The sequence below is a fragment of the Tachyglossus aculeatus genome, chromosome Y3 (assembly GCF_015852505.1).
Source record: "Tachyglossus aculeatus isolate mTacAcu1 chromosome Y3, mTacAcu1.pri, whole genome shotgun sequence".
In the NCBI taxonomy this organism is placed as follows: domain Eukaryota; kingdom Metazoa; phylum Chordata; class Mammalia; order Monotremata; family Tachyglossidae; genus Tachyglossus; species Tachyglossus aculeatus.
The window spans coordinates 393,333-415,726 of record NC_052095.1 but is presented as its reverse complement, the minus strand read 5'-3'; the positions used below and the strand labels follow the sequence as shown (position 1 = coordinate 415,726).

The 22,394-nt window shown below is 43.8% G+C and overlaps 1 protein-coding gene across 1 annotated transcript in view; it reads left to right on the top strand.

Moving 5' to 3' along the window:
* Positions 1-22,394, top strand: part of LOC119946741 (mediator of RNA polymerase II transcription subunit 26-like) — an 86,908-nt gene that overhangs the window by 41,875 nt on the left and 22,639 nt on the right. The window contains 1 exon segment of the mRNA XM_038768177.1: positions 4,549-4,623. Coding sequence (XP_038624105.1) covers positions 4,549-4,623 — 75 coding nt within the window.

The following is a 22,394-nucleotide window of genomic DNA, read 5'->3' as shown; positions in this document are numbered from 1 at the left end:
TTTATTTTATTTTGTTAATATATTTTGTTTTGTTGTCTGTCTCCCACTTCTAGACTGTGAGCCCGCTGTTGGGTAGGGGCCATCTCTATATGTTCCAATGTGTACTTCCCAAGCGCTTAGTACAGTGCTCTGCACACAGTAAGCACTCAATAAATACAATTGAATGAATGTATCTATTCCCCCTTATGTGGAGCCAAGCCCCCAGAGCTGGATCCCTGGGGGAGTTGGCATCCTGTTCCCTTAGTGTGTGACTATGAAAAGGCTACCCCTAACTTACATTAGTAGCAGTTCACTCTGCTGCTCAACTCTTTCTAAATTTTATTCTGCAACATTTTAGTTCTGATATAATAATAATAATTGTGATATAATAATAATAATTGATAGTGTTTATTATGTGCCAAGTACTGCACTAAGTTCCAGGGTAGATACAAGTTAAATGGATTGGATTGTTCCCAGTTTGTTTGGGGAGATAGAACAAGTATTAAATCCACATTTTATAGATGATAAAACTGAGACCTAGAAGGGTTAAATGACATTCTCAAGGTCACAATAATAATAGCAATAATAATGATGGTATTTGTTAAGTGTTTATTATATGCTAGGCAATCAATCAATCAATCATATTTATTGAGCACTTACTGTGTGCAGAGCACTGTACTAAGTGCTTGGGAAGTACAAGTTGTCAACATATAGAGATGGTCCCTGCCCAACAGTGGGCTCACAGTCTAGAAGGGGGAGACAGAGAACAAAACCAAACATATTAACAGAATAAAATAAGTAGAATAGATATGTACAAGTAAAATAAATAGAGTAATAAATACGTACAAACATATAAACAGGTGCTGTGGGGAAGGGAAGGAGTTATGGAGAGGGGAAGGAGGGGGAGAGGAAGGAGGGGACTTAGTCTGGGAACACCTCCTGGGGAGGGTGAGGTCTCAGTTGGGCCTTGAAGGGGGGAAGAGAGCTAGCTTGGCGGATGGGCAGAGGGAGGGCATTCCAGGCCAGGGGGATGATGTGGGCTGGGGGTCGACGGCGGGACAGGCGAGAACGAGGCACGGTGAGGAGATTAGCGGCAGAGGAACGGAGGGTGCGGACTGGGCTGTAGAAGGGAGGTGAGGTAGGAGGGGGCGCGGTAATGGAGAGCCTTGAAGCCGAGGGTGAGGAGTTTCTTCCTGATGCATAGGTTGATTGGTAGCCACTGGAGATTTTTGAGGAGGGGAGTTAACATGCCCAGAGCGTTTCTGCACAAAGACAATCTAGACAGCCATGTGAAGTATGGATTGAAGTGGGGAGCGACAAGAGGATGGGAGATCAGAGAGGAGGCTAATACAGTAGTCCAGACGGGATAGGATGAGAGCTTGACTGAGCAGGGTAGCGGTTTGGATGGAGAGGAAAGGGCGGATCTTGGCAATGTTGCGGAGCTGAGACTGGCAGGATTTGGTGAAAGCTTGGATGTGAGGGGTGAACGAGAGAGCAGAGTCAAGGATGACACCAAGGTTGCGGGCTTGTGAGACGGGAAGGATGGTAGTGCCGTCAACGGTGATAGGAAAGTCAGGGAGAGGGCAGGGTTTGGGAGGGAAGACAAGGAGTTCAGTCTTGGACATGTTAGGTGTCGGGCAGACATCCAGTTGGAGATGTCCTGAAGGGAGGAGGAGATGCGAGCCTGGAGGGAAGGGGAGAGAGCAGGGGCAGAGATGTAGATTTGGGTGTCATCAGCGTAGAGATGATAGTTGAAGCCGTGAGAGTGAATGAGGTCACCAAGGGAGTGAGTGTAGATCAAGAACAGAAGGGGACCAAGAACTGAACCTTGAGGAACCCCCACAGTAAGGGGATGGGAGGAGGAGGAGGAGCCAGCAAAAGAGACTGAGAATGAACGATCGGAGAGATAAGAGGAGAACCAGGAGTGGACAGAATCTGTGAAGCCGAGGTTGGATAGCGTGTTGAGGAGAAGGGTTTGGTCCACAGTGTTGAAGGCAGCTGAGAGGTCGAGAAGGATTAGGACAGAGTATGAGCCGTTGGATTTGGCAAGCAGGAGGTCATTGGTGACCTTTGAGAGGGCAATTTCCATGGAATGTAGGTAACGGAAGCCAGACTGGAGGGGGTCGAGGAGAGAGTTGGTGTTAAGGAATTCGAGGCAGCGCATGTAGACGACTCGTTCAAGGAGTTTGGAAAGGAATGGTAGGAGGGAGATGGAGCAATAAGTAGAAGGTGATGTGGGGTCAAGAGAGGGTTTTTTTAGGATGGGGAGACATGGGCATGTTTGAAGGTAGAGGGGAAGGCACTATACTAAGCACCGGGATGGATACTAAGCAGTGGGTTGGACACTGTCCCTGTCCCACGTGGGGCTCACATTTTTAATCCCCATTTGACAGATGAGGTAACGGAGTCACAGAGAAATGAAGTGACTGGCCAAGGTTGCATGGTAGACAAGTGGCGGCACTGGGATTAGAACCCATGACCTTCTGACTCCCAGGCCCTTGCTCTCTCCACTAGGCCATGCTGCATACCTCTCACAGAATTGGCAAAGCCACAGAGCAAGGATTAGAATTACGATTTTTTGACTGCTGCATGTTCTTTCCTCTAGGCCATAATGCTTCCTCTAAAATTTCCTTATTGGCAAGAGACGAGATCAAGCAACAGTTAGTTGGCAGTAAGAGCAGTGAAGTGTTGGAGTTGTGTTGTAGTACAAGATCAGCAAGATGTGGAGAAAGCTTGATTGAGTACCCTAAAGTTGGTGGTAAGGAGTTTCTGTTGGATGCTGAGGAAGCTTTTCATAGGGGTAAAGAGGTATGGATGCAGTAGTGTCTCACAAAAATGATCCGGTCAGTAGAGTGTTAATTAAGGAATGGAAAGGGGAGAGACAGGAGCCTGGATCAAGGAGGCTTGATGGAGTAGTTCAGGTGGACAAGGTATTCTTTTCTCACACACTTTGCCTTGAAATGGAAGTAAAGCAAAGATTACAACTCCACTAAGCTAAATATAATCGTTGTCTTCTGAAGCACATCAGTACATTGTTAAGAGTTTTTCAGAATAATTTTTGGGGAGATGGGACCTGGAGCTAAAATAAAGAACGAGAGTAATAAAGAATAGCTTCTGTTTTATTCCGAGATATGGTTTGACATCATCCAGAACCATTTTGAATCCATTGTAAATAATTCTAATTGCTGCTTAATATTTTATAGCAATACATTAATTCCTTTTACCTGTTTAAAATATAGATAGTGAGTGCCATGTGTTTCTAGGCTGTGTTTCGTACCAACTTGAATTCAGGAAGATCATGGTAATTTTGGGGAAGGGGTGCAAGTAAGGAACTCCTTTCAGATCGCAGCTCTCAGTCCCTACTTGGAGCAGGGATAAATAGAAGTACCTTAATTAAAATTTCCATTTGGGGAGTTAGCTACTAAAGGCAAAGGATGGTAGCCCCAGTTGGACTTGGAGTGAAGAGAGCCTGGGAACCCCAAGCGTGACTTTTGAACTTTCAACAGCTTGGTCAGGAAAGTCTTGGCTGCCACAGTTAGTGTAGCACTTTCAGGTGGTATTAGTAATTGCATTTGTTAAGTGCTTACTCTCTGACACAGTTCTTAACCCACATTGGGTTCACAGACTAAGGGGGAGTGAGAACGGTTTACCTCTGTGGTAGTTTTTGAATGGACTTCCCATTGGGTTCCATTCACCCATATAAAAGGATATATAGAAGGCACCTACTGCTAGCTGTCACTTGCAACAACTGCCAAAAGGCACTCATGAAAGGAGTGGTAAAATCACCAGATTCCACCAAAGGTATTTTGAGGCATGTTATTACTGAAGTGTAGGAACATTGAAAGTTGTAGGACCTTGACACTGGGATTGATTAACACTGGGATTGATTAACTTTTCTTGGAAATCAGAACTCACCTTCCCCTTTTATTTTTTGGGGAGAAAATTAGATTTAGCAGATAAAACTCAGGATTGGGTGTCAGGAAACTTGAATATTGATCCCAGCACTGCCACCTGCTTGCTGTATTGCTTTGAATAATATGCTTATAACCTCTTTATGCCTCAATTTCTTCACCTGTAAAGTGGAAATTAAATATCTGCTCCCTCTGTGCCCCCACCCTCTCACAAGACTGTGTGAGTCCCATGTCAGGCAGGGACTGGGTGTAATCTAATTATTCTGCATTTACCCCAGCACTTAATACAGTACTTGGCATGGAGTAAACCCCTATTAGTAATAATAATAATAACTGATAATGATAATAATTGTGTTCGCTTACTAAATATGCCAAGCATTTTTCTAAGCGCTGGGGTAGATACAAGGTAATCAGGTGGTCCCACAAGGGGCTCAGTCTTAATCCCCATTTTACAGATGAGGTAACTGAGGCTAAGAGAAGTTGAGTGGCTTCCTTAAGTCACACAGCAGACAGGTGGCAGAGCTGGTATTAGAACCCACGACCTCTGACTCCCAAGCCCGGACTCTTTCCACTAAGCCACACAGCCTCCCTTAGCAAGTATCACATATATTATTTCTAAGGAAGAAAAGTGACACTGAGACTGTTGTTGTTGTTTCAGATCCATAACATGGTGGCTGTACTGGAAGTTATCAGTAGCTTGGAGAAATATCCCATTACCAAAGAGGCACTTGAGGTATGACCCAATCATTTAATGAGTTGCATTATTGTTGGTATTTATATTTAGTTTGCACATTAAATTTATTCTTGACTTTCACAACCTCTAACGTGCTGTGAACTTTGAAGTCTCTAATTAATATTTATTGTTTGCTCCACGCAGCGTACAGTAGTGTGTGATTACAGTAAAATGGAGTTGGTTAAACATGCTGTTTAGCCCGCAGTGATCTGACAGTCTAGTGGGGGAGGCAGACATTAATAAACATAAATAATGTATGAATTTATACACAAGTGATGTGAGGGCTGAGGGTGGGATGAATACCAAGGATCAAAAGAGAATGTACAGAAGCAGTGGTGAAGAAGAAACTCAGCTGAGACAATGCTCAGGTGTTCACGCACCATATCCAGAGGTGAACTTCTGCTATTGATCAGATCTTCTGGTTTGACATTGTTACTTGAGATGCCATATGGCCTCTATATTGACTACCTTGATCCCTAAAAACAGCTCACAAAAATGCACCTCAGCAGGGCTCCTCTTGCCACAGGTGGAAGATACCCAGTCTTCCTTGGTCTCCCCTGAACAGTTGATTAGTTTTCAAGGCTTCACGTGGACTCTTTAGACCAGTACTCTGTCTCTCACCTGAAGAACCAAATTGTATACCCTGCCTGGTGGCATGCTCTTTGTATGCTGTGCCAGATATAAAAGCTGATGCTTTGCATCTTCAGCTCCACTTTTCCACCGAAGCTGAGTGAAATGTGCACCCTTGTGTGTGTTCTGCCTTTCCACTGTGGCTGAGGAACTCTTGGCCTGCCCTTGGCATTCTCTTGAGTGCACTACATTGGTTTTAAAAGATGCTGCCATTCATTCATTCAATTATTTGTTGAGCGCTTACTACATGCAAAGCAGTGTACTAAATGCTTGGGAGAGTAAAATATGACACTAAACAGACACATTCCCTGCCCACAATAAGCTGTATTGTCAGCCCCTTCTCATATCCAGAGCTGAATGAAACGTCCAGCGTTTGCACCTTTGCCTCCCAAGTGAGCTGCCTCTCCTGCTTGACACCCATACCTGGCATCAGCTCCCCTCCGCACCATGGAGGAAACTTCTTACCCTCCTGCTTTCCACCACCCCAGTGGGAATTCATTCATTCAATCAATCGTATTTATTGAGCGCTTACTGTGTGCAGAGCACAGCAACACCTGTAACATAAAAGTTCAGAAAATTTAGCGTCTTTGTAGTTACTGCAGTGGACACAAACACCAGGAGAAATTCTGCTCCTCTAACCACATCTCCCTACTGGCTTTCGTTTTCATTTTCTGTAATATTTATTTAACTGTATCCTTTATGCCTTTTTAATGTTTTAGTTAAGTTTTATTTCTGCTGATGGGTCTGTCTGCAGTCTTTTCCAACCTTCTCTAGTCTGGACTGTGAGCCCCTTGAGGGGCAAGGTACATGTCCACACCAACCTGACTCTGCTTTTTCCCAGGGCTTAGGACAGTTCTCTGCACAAAATAAGGACTTAATAAATACTCTGACTACTACTGGGTAGGTGTCAGTGCTCTTTTTTACCCCTACCAGTGGCTTTTTGCAACAATAGCTCTTTGCTTTTTACAGTATAAGCATACTGCCATTTTGCTTGCATCCTAAGCATTCTACATTTGCTCATCATAATGGTTGCAGCCAAGACCTCAGGGACATTTTTCCGCTCTACTTCTATGCATTAAGAGTGAGAAGTGGGACAACTTAGATGCATTAGGGATGGGAAAACCTCTAGGAACAGGAGTTATGAAGAGACAAAGGGAGGGGGTGAGGAGTGGTTAACAGTGTAATTTGTATTAACTCTTGAGACTTGACCTATAAATCTGAGCCGGTCTACAATGGGACTGAATTAATTGCAAGTAAATCTGTAGCAAAATTTACCTCCTAATTCAGCCATTTACAATACAGCCTCAGTTTAAATAAGTATAACCAGGTGCATTGATAGTTAGTCATATATATAATCATTATAATCAGTCATTTATTGAGCACTTACTGTATGGGGGGCACTGTACAAGTATAATAATGTAGCAACAATACAACAGTATAACACTGAATAACACTGTACAACAATATAGCAGACAGTCCTTGGCTACATGAACCTACAGTCTAGAGGGGGAGACAGACATTAATATAAATAAATGTTACAAATACATTCATAAGTGCTTTGGGGCTGGGTGGGTGGGCTAGGGGTTGAAAAAAGTGAACAAATCAGAGCAACACAGAAAGGAGTAGGAGAAAAGGAAATGAGGGCTTAGGGAAGACATCCTAAAGGTGATGTGCCTTCAGTAAGAATTTGGGGAGAGTAATTAATTGTCAGATATGAAGAGAGAGGGCATTCCAGGTCCAGATGCAGGACATGGATGAGAAGGTAGTGGTGAGATAAATAAGATTGAGGTACAGAGAGTAGGTTGGCATTAAGAGGAGCAAAGTGTGCAGGCTGGACTGTAGTAGGAAAATAATGAGGTGAGGTAGGGGGCAAGGTGATTGAGTGCTAGTAAGGATTTTCTGTTTGATAAGGAGGTGGGTGGACAATAACAGTAAATACAATTAAATAATAATTGTGGTATTAAGTGCTTATAGTGTGCCAGGCACTGTATTAGGCACAGGGGTGGATGCAAGCCATTGGGGTTGGAAAAAGCCCCTGTCCCACATGGGGCACACAGTCTCATTCCCTATTTAACAGATAAGGTAACTGGGGAGGCACTGAGAAGTGAAGTAACAGCAGACAAGCAATAGAGCCAGGATTAGAACCATGACTTTCTTATTCCCAGGCCCGTGCTCTATCTACTAGGTTAGGTTGCTTCTCACTGAAGGTTCTTGAGGAATTGGGAAACATAGAATTAATTGAAAGAAATGGTAACTATACCTTTGAAAAACAGTAATCCTGATACGAGTCTTCAAATGAGAGCCAACATTCTTTAAGAATCCATTCGATCACTAGTTTATTACTGGCAGTGAACGTTTCTGCTAATTCTGTTATATTGTTTTCTCCCAAGCTCTCAGTAATAAAAAGTAAGCACTCAAAGAATACCGTTGGTTGATTGAGTCCAAAAGCACTAAGAAGTTTCACAGGTACCTGTAGGGAAATGTCTCCAGGTGGTGTATTGAAGGATGTAAGAATAATCATATTTCTATCAGTATAATCTCTTAAATCAACTCAGTTTTTGTATTTACATCTAGGAACAATGCATCTAACGAGAATGTTTGTGTTAAATTGTAATTGCTTGAAAAATGCTTCTCTTTGATTCTAGGAAACAAGATTAGGGAAACTCATCAATGATGTAAGAAAGAAGACAAAAAATGAAGAACTTGCCAAACGGGCCAAGAAATTGCTGCGAAGTTGGCAAAAATTAATTGAACCTATAACTTCTGAGCCTGTGGCCCACTTGTTAGCAAACCCACATGGATCAGCAAGCAGTGGTGCTCAAAACTGTAGGCAAGATATGTTACCTATTTCACTTGCTGGTTCAAAGTTGAAAAACACGAATGCCATCCCAAAGTTAAACACCCTAAAATCTGTAAAAGTGGGAAATAGAAAAAAAAAAAGTGTTCAAAGAGAACGATACTGTCAAAGCACTCCTTCCAAAGTATCTAAAGCCAGCTCTGAATCATTACAAAGCTCTCCTCCCCTTCCAACTAATGGGATCAGAGAAAACTCTGAAAGTTTTCCCAGTTCTCTTGACTTCAAGATACGCTTAGACTCTGAAAACATCAGGACAGACTGTAGTGAAAATGATAAGCATAGTAAGATACCAGTTAATGCTGTGAAACCTCACCCAAGTTCTCCAGGAATTTTAAAGCCTAGGAGCACTTCCTCACAATTTAAGGCTGCAGTACTTCAGCAAAATGAAAATCTAGAAGAAATCACAGGGCAGTACCAATCCAGAAATCTGTGTTCACTTAGTCCTACGAACTTAAAAAATGAAGCATTTGTCCAACAACAGAATATCTGTCATGCAAAGCAGTCAATGACCAATCTTTCTCAAAGATCACAGTTTCCGGGCCTTTCCCAGGTGCTAGCCTTGTCCCCACCTCTAATTTTACTTCCATCAACAGCTCCTAAGGCAGTAAAATTACTGGAAACTTCACCTCAGTCAGGAACTGTTACATCTCAACACTATCGGGAATGTGTGTCATCTGAAAATTTCCTTTGCCATTCAGAACGACTACCTTTCCAGAACACACCTCCCAACTTTGAGGTCAGTTTTCATTCTGAAGAATCCCATATTGGTTTTTTCCCAGATGCTGTAAAAGTGGACACTGTTGCTTCTCCTTCAGAGTCAGCCAATAAAAAGAAGAAAAGGTACAGATCTAGAGATTATACAATGAATTTAGATGAACTAGTGAGAGAAGGGGGTCTTAAACCTGTAAGATTAAAAGAAAGGAAGCTTACATTTGATCCTGTGACAAGACAAATCAAGCCCCTAATGCAGAAAGATTCTTCACAAAGAGATATCCCTGCACTTATTGAGCAGTACAGAACAGAAAGGCAGGAGCAAAAAAACATCCCGCAAAGTCCATTTGAACAAACAAATTGGAAAGAACTGTCCAGAAATGAAATGGTTCACACCTATTTAAACAGACAGAACAGTTTGCTTTCCACTTCAGGCATACAAACTCCAGGAGCTCATTACTTTATGAGTGAATATTTGAAAAAGGAAGAAAATATTAGAAAAGAAACTAGAGTGACTCATGTGCAAATATCAAAGAGCATATCCACAGACCTACTTGGGATCAATAGAGAGGTCACAAGCAATGATCTACGCAGATTGTGGGAATTTTACTGGCCAGGTGTGAATGGTTGTTATGATACACAGGGTAATTGGTATAATTGGACACAGTGCATACCTGTGGGTCCACATGGTGATGACAGTAGATTGAATATTTTACCTTATGTCTGCCTAGACTGAGTGCAGTTTTTGCAAAAGTGCTGTAGAAGAAAAGAGGTATGTCACTAGCCATTTAAACATGGAGATGTTTCTTTTTGGAAAACATATTAGGAAGGAGATTATCAAAATAAATTCACCATCTTTTATAAAGTGCTGTTACTAGTTTACTAACAAAAATAGCCAACAGAGAATATCCCAAGATTGGTCACATGTGTTCAAAACTGCATTTGACATCAATCCCCAATAGATGCAGATGATTCCCAGCTCTTATCAATGGTTAAAATTCGTATTTTCAGTTTTTACAAAATTTACAATATTTACAAAACACTGTGGAAGAATAACTTTTTGGTTTAATTGGTTTTCCTTAGCCTGAGGCAGAATTTACAAAAATCCTGATTTTATTTGCATTACATTTTCTTTATTTCATGAGTATTCTTAATATTATAGTACATAAGTTCTAACAAATAGGTAGCGTGCCACAGTCTGGTAGTCAGTTTGCTCAGCATTGCATAGGTGCCACTTATTTTAGTCTGGTTTCATTTAAAACTCAGTCCCAAGTAAATAACCTGAAATTTTTTTATTTTAAATGATCTTTTTCCTTTCATTAACAACCAGAGAATATGTGCCCCTTTTCCTTTACTGCAAATTTCAAGGAACCTTCATTTTTCTAGAACTGAAGTAGAGGCAGCCGATGCTCCTGCTGAGAAAAGATGGAAATTTGTTTGGATGCTGGAAATAAACTTGTTACCCATTCATTTAGATATTGTTTGCCTTACGGATATTCATAAAAAAATACCATTTCCAAAATGCCTTAATAAATGTGTACTGTTGAAGGCGAAGCCTCAGTGAAACACATCTGAGTTTCTGGGATGCCGAAGTGAACAGTTTTGCTTTTTGGTCCTTTAAGTGGACTCTGATGTAAATGTAGAAATAAAACCATTATGGAAAAGAGTTTTCTGAGCATTTGCAGTTCAGTTATTTATAATAGGACTTCATTTTAACAAATGTGGATGATAAATATGGTTTTCAGCAGGTGAAAAGCTACTTTCAGGAGTGCCATATTAACCTAAACTACTGTTTAGGGAGGTAGAAATATATATAAACTAATGTTATAATGACTTCTTTAGAGTTCATTTTTCTTTCAGAAAAATAATGCAGTTCTGAAATGTACTCAGGTAAGGGTGTTATTTAGAAAACTGTCCATCTTATTCCTGTTAATTAGTGGGTATATTTATGGGGAAGTGGCGTGGCATAGTGGATAAAGCATGGGACTGGGAGTCAGAAGGTCATGGTCCTAATCCCAGCTCCGTCACTTGTCTGCTGTGCGGCCTTGGGTAAGTCACTTCGTTTCCCTGTGCCTCAATTACCTCATCTATAAAATGGAGATTTAGACTGTAAGCCCTATGGGGGAACATGGACTGTGTCCAACCTAATCTGCTTGTATCCACCCCAGCACTTCATACAGTGTCTGGCACATAGTAAGCGCTGAACAAACACCATAATTATTATTAATCTACAAGCACTGCTAAGCACTGGGTTAGAGGTAAACAATTAAATCAGATATGGGCATTCACAATCTAAGAGGAAGAGAGAGCAAGTATTTTACCCACCACTTTATGAAAGCAGAAATAGTCCCAGAGAAGTTAAATTAGTAGCTTAGGGTAACAAGCACAACTGGAACAAGAACCCAAGTAATTCTCACTTATACAGGCTTTCAAGTAGACCACACTGCCTGCTGTTAAGCAATCTTCCTAGAAATAAGGCTGTTAAGCAATCTTCCTAGACAACTTCTTCAGCTCTTTCTTGAGGTAAGACACCCTCCCATTTGCTCTAGCAGACTCAAGAACCAAAACAGTAAATGGAAATGTATCACTACCCACATTAGATGGGTTAGGCTATGCATGACTTTCACCAATCAGTTGATTTGTTGAATCTTCAATAAACCTACTGAACAACACTCTTTAATCATTAGAACTTAAAACATTCATTGCTTAACTAACATTTTCCCATTGGCATGTGTTTATCTGTTAAGAAATCTTCCCTCGTCTATAGAGTGCTGCTTTTCTCTAAGCTGTGGTGTTCACCAGATTCAGGAGGTCAAGGTCCTTAGTCAGTGTCCTACCAGTCAGCCAGTCGAGTATTTATTGAGCACAGTAAAAGGGCTTGGGAGAGTCTTCTTCAAATGCTGTTGAGTCTTTTCTGAGCCAAAGCGACTCCATGGACATACCCTCTTCAGAACCTCCCATCTTCTGTCCAAGTTCTGGCATGTGTACACAAAAAGATTTCTTGGTAAAGATACAGAGGTGGTTTACTATTGCCGCCTTTCATGCAGAAAAGCTTGAGTTTCTGCAATTGTCTTTGATCAACTTCTTGATTACTTGATCATCCATCTTCGATCATCATGCCACTGTTGCCCAGCACAGGTGAATCGACTTTGATGCTTCAGCTTAGACCTTTCCATTTAAGGGTAGCCCTATGTGGCATAGCTATGTGGAGAAGCAGCGTGGCTCAGTGTAAAGAGCGCAGGCTTGGGAGTCAGAGTTCATGGGTTCAGTGTAAAGAGCACGGGCTTGGGGGTCAGAGCTCATGGGTTTGAATCTCTGCTCAGCCACTTCTCAGCTGTGTGACCCTGGGCAAGCCTCTTCTCTGTGCCTCAGTTACCTCATCTGTAAAATGGGGATTAAGACTGTGAGCTCCACGTGGGACAACTTGATCACCTTATATCCTCCCCAGCACTTAGAACAGTGCTTTGCACATAGTAAGCGCTTAACAAATACCAACATTATCATTATTATTATTATTATAGCTCTATGCTTCAGCAAGTCTACGCAGACTCTCCTTGGCACAGAGAGTTGGGAGGGTACACCATAAGAGTAATAATAATTATTATTATTATGGTATGGTATTTGTTAAGTGGTTAGTCTGTCAAGCACTCTTCGAAGCACTGGTGTAGATGCAGGGTAATCAGGTTGTCCCACGTGGGGCTCACAGTCTTAAACCCTATTTTACAGAGAAATTATGTGGCTTGCCCAAGGTCACGCACCAGACAAGTCGCGGAGTTGGGATTAGAATTTATGTCCCAATTTGACTCCCAAGCTTGTGCTCTTGCCACTAAGCCGTGCTGCTCCTCAACAGACAATCAACAGATGCATTCCTTGCCCAAACAAGCTCATAATCAATCAATCAATCAATCCATCGTATTTATTGAGCACTTACTATGTGCAGAGCACTGTACTAAGCGCTTGGGAAGTACAAATTGGCAACACATAGAGACAGTCCCTACCCAACAGTGGGCTCACAGTCTAAAAGGGGGAGACAGAGAACAGAACCAAACATACCAACAAAATAAAATAAATAGGATAGAAATGTACAAGTAAAATAAATAAATAAATAAATAAATAGAGTAATAAATATGTACAACCATATATACATATATGCAGGTGCTGTGGGGAAGGGAAGGAGGTAAGATGGGGGGATGGAGAGGGGGGCGAGGGGGAGAGGAAGGAAGGGGCTCAGTCTGGGAAGGCCTCCTGGAGGAGGTGAGCTCTCAGCAGGGCCTTGAAGGGAGGAAGAGAGCTAGCTTGGCGGAGGGGCAGAGGGAGGGCATTCCAGGCCCGGGGGATGACGTGGGCTGGGGGTCGACGGCGGGACAGGCGAGAACGAGGTACAGTGAGGAGATTAGCGGTGGACGAGCGGAGGTTGCAGGCTGGGCAGTAGAAGGAGAGAAGGGAGGTGAGGTAGGAGGGGGCGAGGTGATGGAGAGCCTTGAAACCCAGGGTGAGGAGTTTCTGCCTGATGCGCAGATTGATTGGTAGCCACTGGAGATTTTTGAGGAGGGGAGTAATATGCCCAGAGCGTTTCTGGACAAAGATAATCCGGGCAGCAGCATGAAGTATGGATTGAAGTGGAGAGAGACACGAGGATGGGAGATCAGAGAGAAGGCTGCTGCAGTAGTCCAGACGGGATAGGATGAGAGCTTGAATGAGCAGGGTGGCAGTTTGGATGGAGAGGAAAGGGCGGATCTTGGCAATGTTGCGGAGCTGAGACCGGCAGGTTTTGGAGACGGCTTGGATGTGAGGGGTGAATGAGAGAGCGGAGTCGAGGATGACACCAAGGTTGTGGGCTTGTGAGACGGGAAGGATGGTAGTGCCGTCAACAGAGATGGGAAAGTCAGGGAGAGGACAAGGTTTGGGAGGGAAGACAAGGAGCTCAGTCTTCGACAAGGAGCTCAGTCTTCGACATGTTGAGCTTTAGGTGGCGGGCGGACATCCAGATGGAGATGTCGTGAAGGCAGGAGGAGATGCGAGCCTGGAGGGAGGGGGAGAGAGCAGGGGCAGAGATGTAGATCTGGGTGTCATCAGCGTAGAGATGATAGTTGAAGCCGTGGGAGCGAATGAGGTCACCAGGGGAGTGAGTGTAGATTGAGAACAGAAGGGGACCAAGCACTGAACCTTGGGGAACCCCCACAGTAAGAGGATGGGAGGGGGAGGAGGAGCCTGCAAAAGAGACTGAGAAAGAACGACCGGAGAGATAAGAGGAGAACCAGGAGAGGACGAAGTCTGTGAAGCCAAGGTCAGATAGCGTGTTGAGGAGAAGGGGGTGGTCCACAGTGTCAAAGGCAGCTGAGAGGTCAAGGACGATTAGGACAGAATATGAGCTGTTGGTTTTGGCAAGCAGCGTGCTCAGTGGAAAGAGCATGGGCTTGGGAGCCAGAGGTCATGGGTTTTAATCCTGACTCTGCCACTTGTCAGCTGTGTCACTTTGGGCATGTCATGTCACATCTCTGTGCCTTATTGTACTTCTGTTTATTCTGATGACTTGACACCTGTCCACATGTTTTGTTTTGTTGTCTGTCTCCCCCTTCTAGACAGTGAGCCCATTGTTGGGTAGGGACCATCTATATGTTGCTAACTTGTACTTCCCAAGTGCTTAGTACATGCTCTGCACACAGTGCTCAATAAATATGATTGAATGAATGAATGAGTGTGCCTCAGTTACCTCATCTGTAAAATGGGGATTAAGACTGTGAGCCCCATGTGGGACAACCTGATCACCTTGTATCCCTCCCAGCGCTAAGAACAGTGCTTTGCACATAGTAACCACTTAACAAATTCCATCATCATCCTAATCTAGACAGGGAGACATATTAATATAAATAAATAAATTACAGTTTTATGATTATCAGGCTGATTCAGTAATCAAGTCAGGATAAGATAACTGGATGAATGTGGTAGCAATTAGGATATAGAGGAAAGTGCAGATTTTCGTGATGTTGTGAAGGTCAAACCAAGAATTATTGGTGGATTGAGTACGTGGATTGAAAGAGAAGGGTCAAGGATAACGCAAGGTTGTAGGTTTGTGAGACAGAAAGTATGGTTTGTGTGTACCGGGATGGGAAGGTCACAGAAGGACAAGGATTTGGGTGGGTAGATAAGTTTTGTTTTAGATATGTTAAGCCTGAGGTGACGGGAGGACATCCAAGTTAAAGATGTCTTGAAGGCAAGAGGAAATGCAAGACTGCAGAGAGGAAGAGAGAGAAGGGCTGGAGGTGGGTATCATTCACATAGAGGTAGTAGTTGAAACCATGTGAGAGAATGAGTTCTCCAAGGGAGTGGTAGGTGGAGAATAGACGGGGACCCAGAACTGAACCCTGAGGGACCTCCACAGTTGGTGGGAGGCAGAGGAGGAGCCTGCGAGAGGGACTGAGAATGAGCAACCAGAGAGATATGAGAACGAGAAGACAATGTCAAGTGAAGCCCAAGTTGTTTCCAGAAGGGGGAGGTCAATAGTAAGGAAAGCAGCTTACAGGCCGAGGAGGATTATGATGGAGTAGAGGCCATTGGATTTGGCAAGAAGTAGATTCATTCATTCATTCATTCGATCATTTATTGAGCGCTTACTGTGTGCACAGCACTGTACTAAGCACTTGGAAAGTAGATTCATTCATTCATTCATTCAATCATTTATTGAGCGCTTACTGTGTGCACAGCACTGTACTAAGCGCTTGGAAAGTACAATTTGGTAACAAATAGAATCCCTACCCACCATCGGGCTGACAGTCTAGAAGCAGGGAGACAGACAACAAAATGAAACAAGTATACAGGCATCAACACTATCAATATAAAAGCTATAAAACAGGGGAGGGAGAAAAGTGGAAATGAGGCCTGACAAACAAAGATGTAAGACATGATCGCTGACCTCAAGGAGCTTACAGTTTAGGCAGACTTTAAAATAAATTACATGTACTTGCATGCGCAGTTGATGCAGCGGGGAAGTTAAGTACGGTTTGAAAGCTTTTTGGATGTGTGATTTTAATAATGCTTTGATGGTGGAGAGAGTTGTGGTCTGTGGGAAACAAGATGGAGAGAGATTCAGGCCAGAGGTGTCAATGGTGAGGTCGAGGTGCAGTAAGTGCAGAAAGATTTAAGTATTTAGATGGTAGTTGTATAACGTGGGATTTCCTAAAGCTTCCTGTTTTGTAATTAGGATCTCTTGGTGAATTGTATCAGTATTAATAATGTACTCTGAGAACCTTAGTTTCTTTTGGGGATTGATTCCCAGGTTTCCCAAGTCTCAGCGCAGCATTTATTTTGGGGATAGTATACGGGACTGGGGTATTAACCAGCCTGAAAAGTATTTTTACTGGCCTGTTATCACACAGCTTGAACAGAAGAAGGCAGAAACTAAAAAAACAAAACAAAAAAAATTCCAATGTCAGGAAGGCATGAGAGGCTTTTTCCTTCAACTGGATTGGAAAAGAAGATGGTATTTTGATGGAGGCTAAATAAGGATCTGTGGTTAGAATAAGGAGTTGCTGAGACAAGTATCGCAGTGCTATGGGGAAGTCACGAATCCTTGGTCATACCCTCGACCTCATCATCTCCTACCGCTGCACTGTCCCCCACCTCACCAACTCTGAAATCCCTCTCTCTGATCATAATCTTCTCACCTGCCTCCTCACTCACACTCCTTTCCCCTGTAAATCCGTATTACTCCCTCACAGAGATCTCCGCTCTCTGGACCCCACCCATCTTTCGGAGCGCCTCACACCCCACCTCGCCGCCCTCTCCTCTCTACCCAGTCTTGATGATCAGATTACTGCTCTCAACTCTACCCTTTCTACTCAGCTAGACTCACTTGCTCCCCTTTCCCTTCGCCGCTCTCGTACCACTAACGCACAGCCCTGGATCACTGCCACCGTCTGCCTCCTTCACTCTTATGCTCGAGCTGCCGAACGCTGCTGGCGAAAGTCTAAACACCACACCAACCTCATTCACTTCGAGTTTATCCTTTCCTGCCTTAACTCAGCCCTCTTTTCTGCCAGACAAAACTATTTCTCCTCCCTTATTGACACCCATGCCCATCACCCCTGCCAGCTCTTCCATACATTCAGCTCCCTTCTCAGGCACCCGGTTCCTCCGCTTCCTCCTTCCCTCACCCCCAACGATCTGGCCTCCTACTTCATTAACAAAATTAAATCCATCAGGTCTGACCTCCCCAAAGTCTCTTCCCCCCCTTCTCCAACCCCCTGGCTCTCAACACTCTCTGCTACTCTCCCATCCTTCCCAGCAGTATCCTCAGAGGAGCTCTCCTCCATCCTCTCAAGTGCTACTCCGGCCGCCTGTGCTTCTGACCCCATTCCCTCTCATCTCATGAAATCTCTCGCTCCATCCCTTCTCCCCTCCTTAACTTCCATCTTCAACCGCTCACTCTCCACTGGTTCCTTCCCCTCTGCCTTCAAACATGCCCATGTCTCTCCCATCCTAAAAAAACCCTCTCTTGACCCCACCTCACCTTCTAGTTATCGCCCCATATCCCTCCTACCATTCCTTTCCAAACTCCTTGAACGAGTTGTCTACACGCGCTGCCTAGAATTCCTCAACAACAACTCTCTCCTCGACCCCCTCCAGTCTGGCTTCCGTCCCCTTCATTCCACAGAAACTGCCCTCTCAAAGGTCACCAATGACCTCCTGCTTGCCAAATCCAACGGCTCATACTCTGTCCTAATCCTCCTCGACCTCTCAGCTGCCTTTGACACTGTGGACCACCCCCTTCTCCTCAACACGCTATCTGACCTTGGCTTCAAAGACTCCGTCCTCTCCTGGTTCTCCTTTTATCTCTCCGGTCGTTCTTTCTCAGTCTCTTTTGCAGGCTCCTCCTCCCCCTCCCATCCTCTTACTGTGGGGGTTCCCCAAGGTTCAGTGCTTGGTCCCCTTCTGTTCTCAAACTACACTCACTCCCTTGGTTACCTCATTCACTCCCACAGCCTCAACTATCATCTCTATGCTAATGACACCTAGATCTACATCTCTGCCCCTGCTCTCTCCCCCTCTCTCCAGGCTCGCATCTCCTCCTGCCTTCAGGACATCTCCATCTGGATGTCTGCTGCCACCTAAAGCTCAACATGTCGAAGACTGAACTCCTTGTCTTCCCTCCCAAACCTTGTCCTCTCCCTGACTTTCCCATCTCTGTTGACGGCACTACCATCCTTCCCGTCTCACAAGCCCGCAACCTTGGTGTCATCCTCGACTCCGCTCTCTCATTCACCCCTCACATCCAAGCCGTCACCAAAACCTGCCAGTCTCAGCTCCGCAACATTCCCAAGATCTGCACTTTCCTCTCCATCCATACTGCTACCCTGCTCATTCAAGCTCTCATCCTATCCCGTCTGGACTACTGCACCAGCCTTCTCTCTGATCTCCCATCCTCGTGTCTCTCTCCACTTCAATCCATACTTCATGCTAACTGCCCGGATTGTCTTTGTCCAGAAACACTCTGGGCATATTACTCCCCTCCTCAAAAATCTCCAGTGGCTACCAATCAATCTGCGCATCAGGCAGAAACTCCTCACCCTGGGCTTCAAGGCTGTCCATCACCTCGCCCCCTCCTACCTCACCTCCCTTCTCTCCTTCTACTGCCCAGCCCGCACCCTCCGCTCGTCCACCGCTAATCTCCTTACCGTACCTCGTTCTCGCCTGTCCCGCCATCGACCCCCAGCCCACGTCATCCCCCGGGCCTGGAATGCCCTCCCTCTGCCCATCCGCCAAGCTAGCTCTCTTCCTCCCTTCAAGGCCCTGCTGAGAGCTCACCTCCTCCAGGAGGCCTTCCCAGACTGAATCCCTTCCTTCCTTTCCCCCTCGTCCCCCTCTCCATCCCCCCATCTTACCTCCTTCCCTTCCCCACAGCACCTGTATATATGTTTGTACATATTTATTACTCTATTTATTTATTTATTTTATTTGTACATATCTATCCTATTTATTTTATTTTGTTAGTATGTTTGGTTTTGTTCTCTGTCTCCCCCTTTTAGACTGTGAGCCCACTGTTGGGTAGGGACTGTCTCTATATGTTGCCAATTTGTACTTCCCAAGCGCTTAGTACAGTGCTCTGCACATAGTAAGCGCTCAGTAAATACGATTGATGATGATGAATCCTTCAGTTTAGTACAGCACATTTTGGTACCAGCCTAACAATCTCTTAACTACTGTGATGGCAGTGATTTGATTTTCTACCTAACTACTACTGCATTACAACAACCTAGAAACATAATTCTGTAAGTGCATTTAGTTCAGGATTAAGAATAGACATCTTGGATTGTGGGATTTCATGAAACGGCTGTGACATTACTTTGGCCTTATTCAGATTAATTACTTCAGTTTCGCTTACTGGTTTTCCTCTTCCAATTCTTATCCATTTATCTATGAGGCTTCCAAAAGGGCCTACTCTCAGGATAATCCATATGTCCATTCTCTAATGGATTCCATCTACTTACATGGCTTCAGCTACCACCTTTAGATACCTCTCTAACCCTGACCTCTCATCTCCTCTTGTCAGCCAATCAATTTCTCAGAATGTCACAAAAATATTTCAAACTTAACACGTCTATAACTAAACTTCCTACCTTCCCTCCTACATCCACTCCTCTGCTTAACTGCATCCTTGGGGCACTCTTACCTTTCCCAATTCTTATAGCTGTCATATTCAATCTGTTTGATAAATCTTACCACCTTTCCTCCTTCTCATTACATTGTAACAGAAATTCATACAATTTGAAGAGACACAGTTCCAGATTTTGATTAATAATAATTGTGCCAGGCACAGTACTAACCCCTGGAGTAGGTACAAGATAACCAGGTCCCACAGGGGACTCACAGTTTAAGAAAAAGAACAGGTACCAGACCCTATTTTGCAGGTGAGGGAACTGGAGCACAGAGAACTTAAGTGACTTGCCCAGGATCACACAGTAGGCAAATGGCAGAGCTGGGTCCCCTGACTCTCAGACTCGAGCTCTTCCCACTAGGCCACACAGCTTCTCTAATGAACACAAACATTCTTGATGGCCAAAACTATTCTGGTATTCTACAAAATTCTGGTTCTTTGAAAAGTGGATAACAAAAAATGACGAGTATAATTGTTATTCAGTGAGTATGAAGTACCCCACCATTTTTATGTCTTGCTCTGGACTTGTTTTTCATTAGCAGCCATCCACACCCTCTCTTCTGGCCAGTTGTAATCGAAAGTATGTATTATAAGGTGGGTACTAAGTGTAACAACAATGACTTGTACAACATCTCAGCATTTAAACTGTATTCAGCATTTAAACTGCTGTCACTCAGTCTGCACCCACTGAGTGAGAAACTCGCGTACACTTAACCGGTCATTAAGGTCATTCCTGCAAACCAAGAAGAGACTTGGCTGCAGTTGTCAAAATGCATTTCAGGAACCCTACCACCTGAAAAGACTTCATGCAATATCCAAAGACCAGGAAACAGACACTCAAGAATTGCTGAATATAGCTGACTGTGACGGTGCACTACAGGCCCACACCAAGAAGACATACAATTGACTGTAAACTGCTAATATCACAGACAGTGGATTGCTAATTAGATAGTCAAGTGTATTTATTGAGCGCTTGCTGTTCAGACTATGCAGATAACTAGTCAGTAGAACACCAAGGCGATGACTCTGCCTCCGCTAGGGAAGGAAAAATCTAATCCAATAAATCTGTTACCTAGGAACCATAGTGACCAGCAAAGCAATGAACAGAGAGTAGAAAACTGAATAAAAAAGCCAATATATCCTTTGAGAGAATGTCAGTGTGGCAGGCTGTGTCCAACCTGATTAGCTTTTATCTATCCTAGCGCTTAGAACAGTGCTTGACACATAGTAAGCTCTTAACAAATACCCTACCCTCATCATCATCATCATCATTATTATTACTGCTATTATTATTATTAGGCTGTGTGGTATCAGATACCAAATCAAAGATCTACTGAGCTGGAGTCCTGTCCAATCTTTTCTCCTCAAATCCTCTCGTAACAAAACCTCCACTTAGAGACCATGCTCATCAAATGGCAAGAAACGACCACACTGAAGTCCTGGAATTAAGTTAGTTCCCTATCATTGAACTACTATATGTGCAAATAGCTATAATTCTATTTGTCCTGATGATTTTGACATCTGTCCACATGTTCTGTTTTGTTGCCTGTCTCCCCTTTCTAGACTGAGCCCATTGTTGGGTAGGGACCGTCTCTACATGTTGCCGACTTGTACTTCCCAAGCGCTCAGTATAGAGCGCTCAATAAACACGATTGATTGAATGAATGAATGAATGAACAACTACGCAACTGTGCTGAGTGGAACACATGAAGACAATGGAAGACATTGAGATATCCCACCAAGGGTTATACAGTGAGATGAAGTTGGAAAACCAAACAAGGCAATCAGAGCCCATTTCAGGTTTTTAACCAAGTATTTTCTTTCTAGCAAGGGTTCTGCTTTAAGTGCTTCATATTTTATGTGCTTCATATTCTATATCTTTCAGTCAATCAGTAGTATTATGGAGTGCTTACTGTGGCAGAGCACACACACTAAGCACTTAAAAAGTATAACGCAACAGTTGATGTAATCCTTGCCTTCAGGGTGCTTACAGTTTGTTTTATTAGTAGTAGTATTACCATTATTGTTAATAATTGATGATGACGATGATGATAAGATTTCTACATGGAGAGACTGACATCAAACTATATTAGGGAGAGGGGAAATACTAAAGTATAAAAATATTTACATAAGTACCTTGGGGGCAAGGGTGAGTACTGAAATGCTTAAGGTGAACTCAGCCAACTGTTGCAGAGGGGAAAGTGCTTAGGGGAAATAAAGGGCTTAGTCTGGAAAGTCTAGTCTTAGTCTTTTGGCGGAGCCATAAACTAAGACAAAAGATGTTATGTTCGATGCTGTAAGCTCTTTGTGGGCAGGGAAACAAACCTCGTACCTGTACAACTTCAGGAGGCAGGGGGATGGAGGCCAGACGAGGGGGGTTAAATGTCTAGAACAACTGGTAAGGGCTATAGGCATGGGAATCAAAAAGGGAGGAGAAATAGTTTGGGCAGGCAGAGGAAAGGGCAGAGGTAAAGGCATGCAAGGATAAGCATGTAATGGATGAAATTGGCCTGATGCTAGATTTCCATTCGAGCACAGGAGCGAAGGAGATGGACTGTGCAGGTGATCCCTGGTTGAAGGTAAGTGGTGCGAGATCGGCGAAGGGTTAGGAGAGCAAGAGAGTTCAATTCAGGAGTGAGGTTGTTGCTGAGAGTGTCATTTTGGTTATCAAGGGAAGGAAGTTTGGGTATGGAGGCTAAGGGGAGTGTGACAAATTGAGCAAATTGAATGGTGTCAAAAAATCACAGATCTCTTTGTGGGGGAACAGTACAGATTTACCAGGAAGAGGTGCATGGGAGAGAAGGCAAGTGAGGAGGTTGTGGTCAGATAGAGGGATTTCAGAGTTGGTGAGGGACGAGATTGCACAATGGCTAGAGATGAGATCTAGCATGCGTCCAGGTTGGTGAGTGAGTGAAGTGG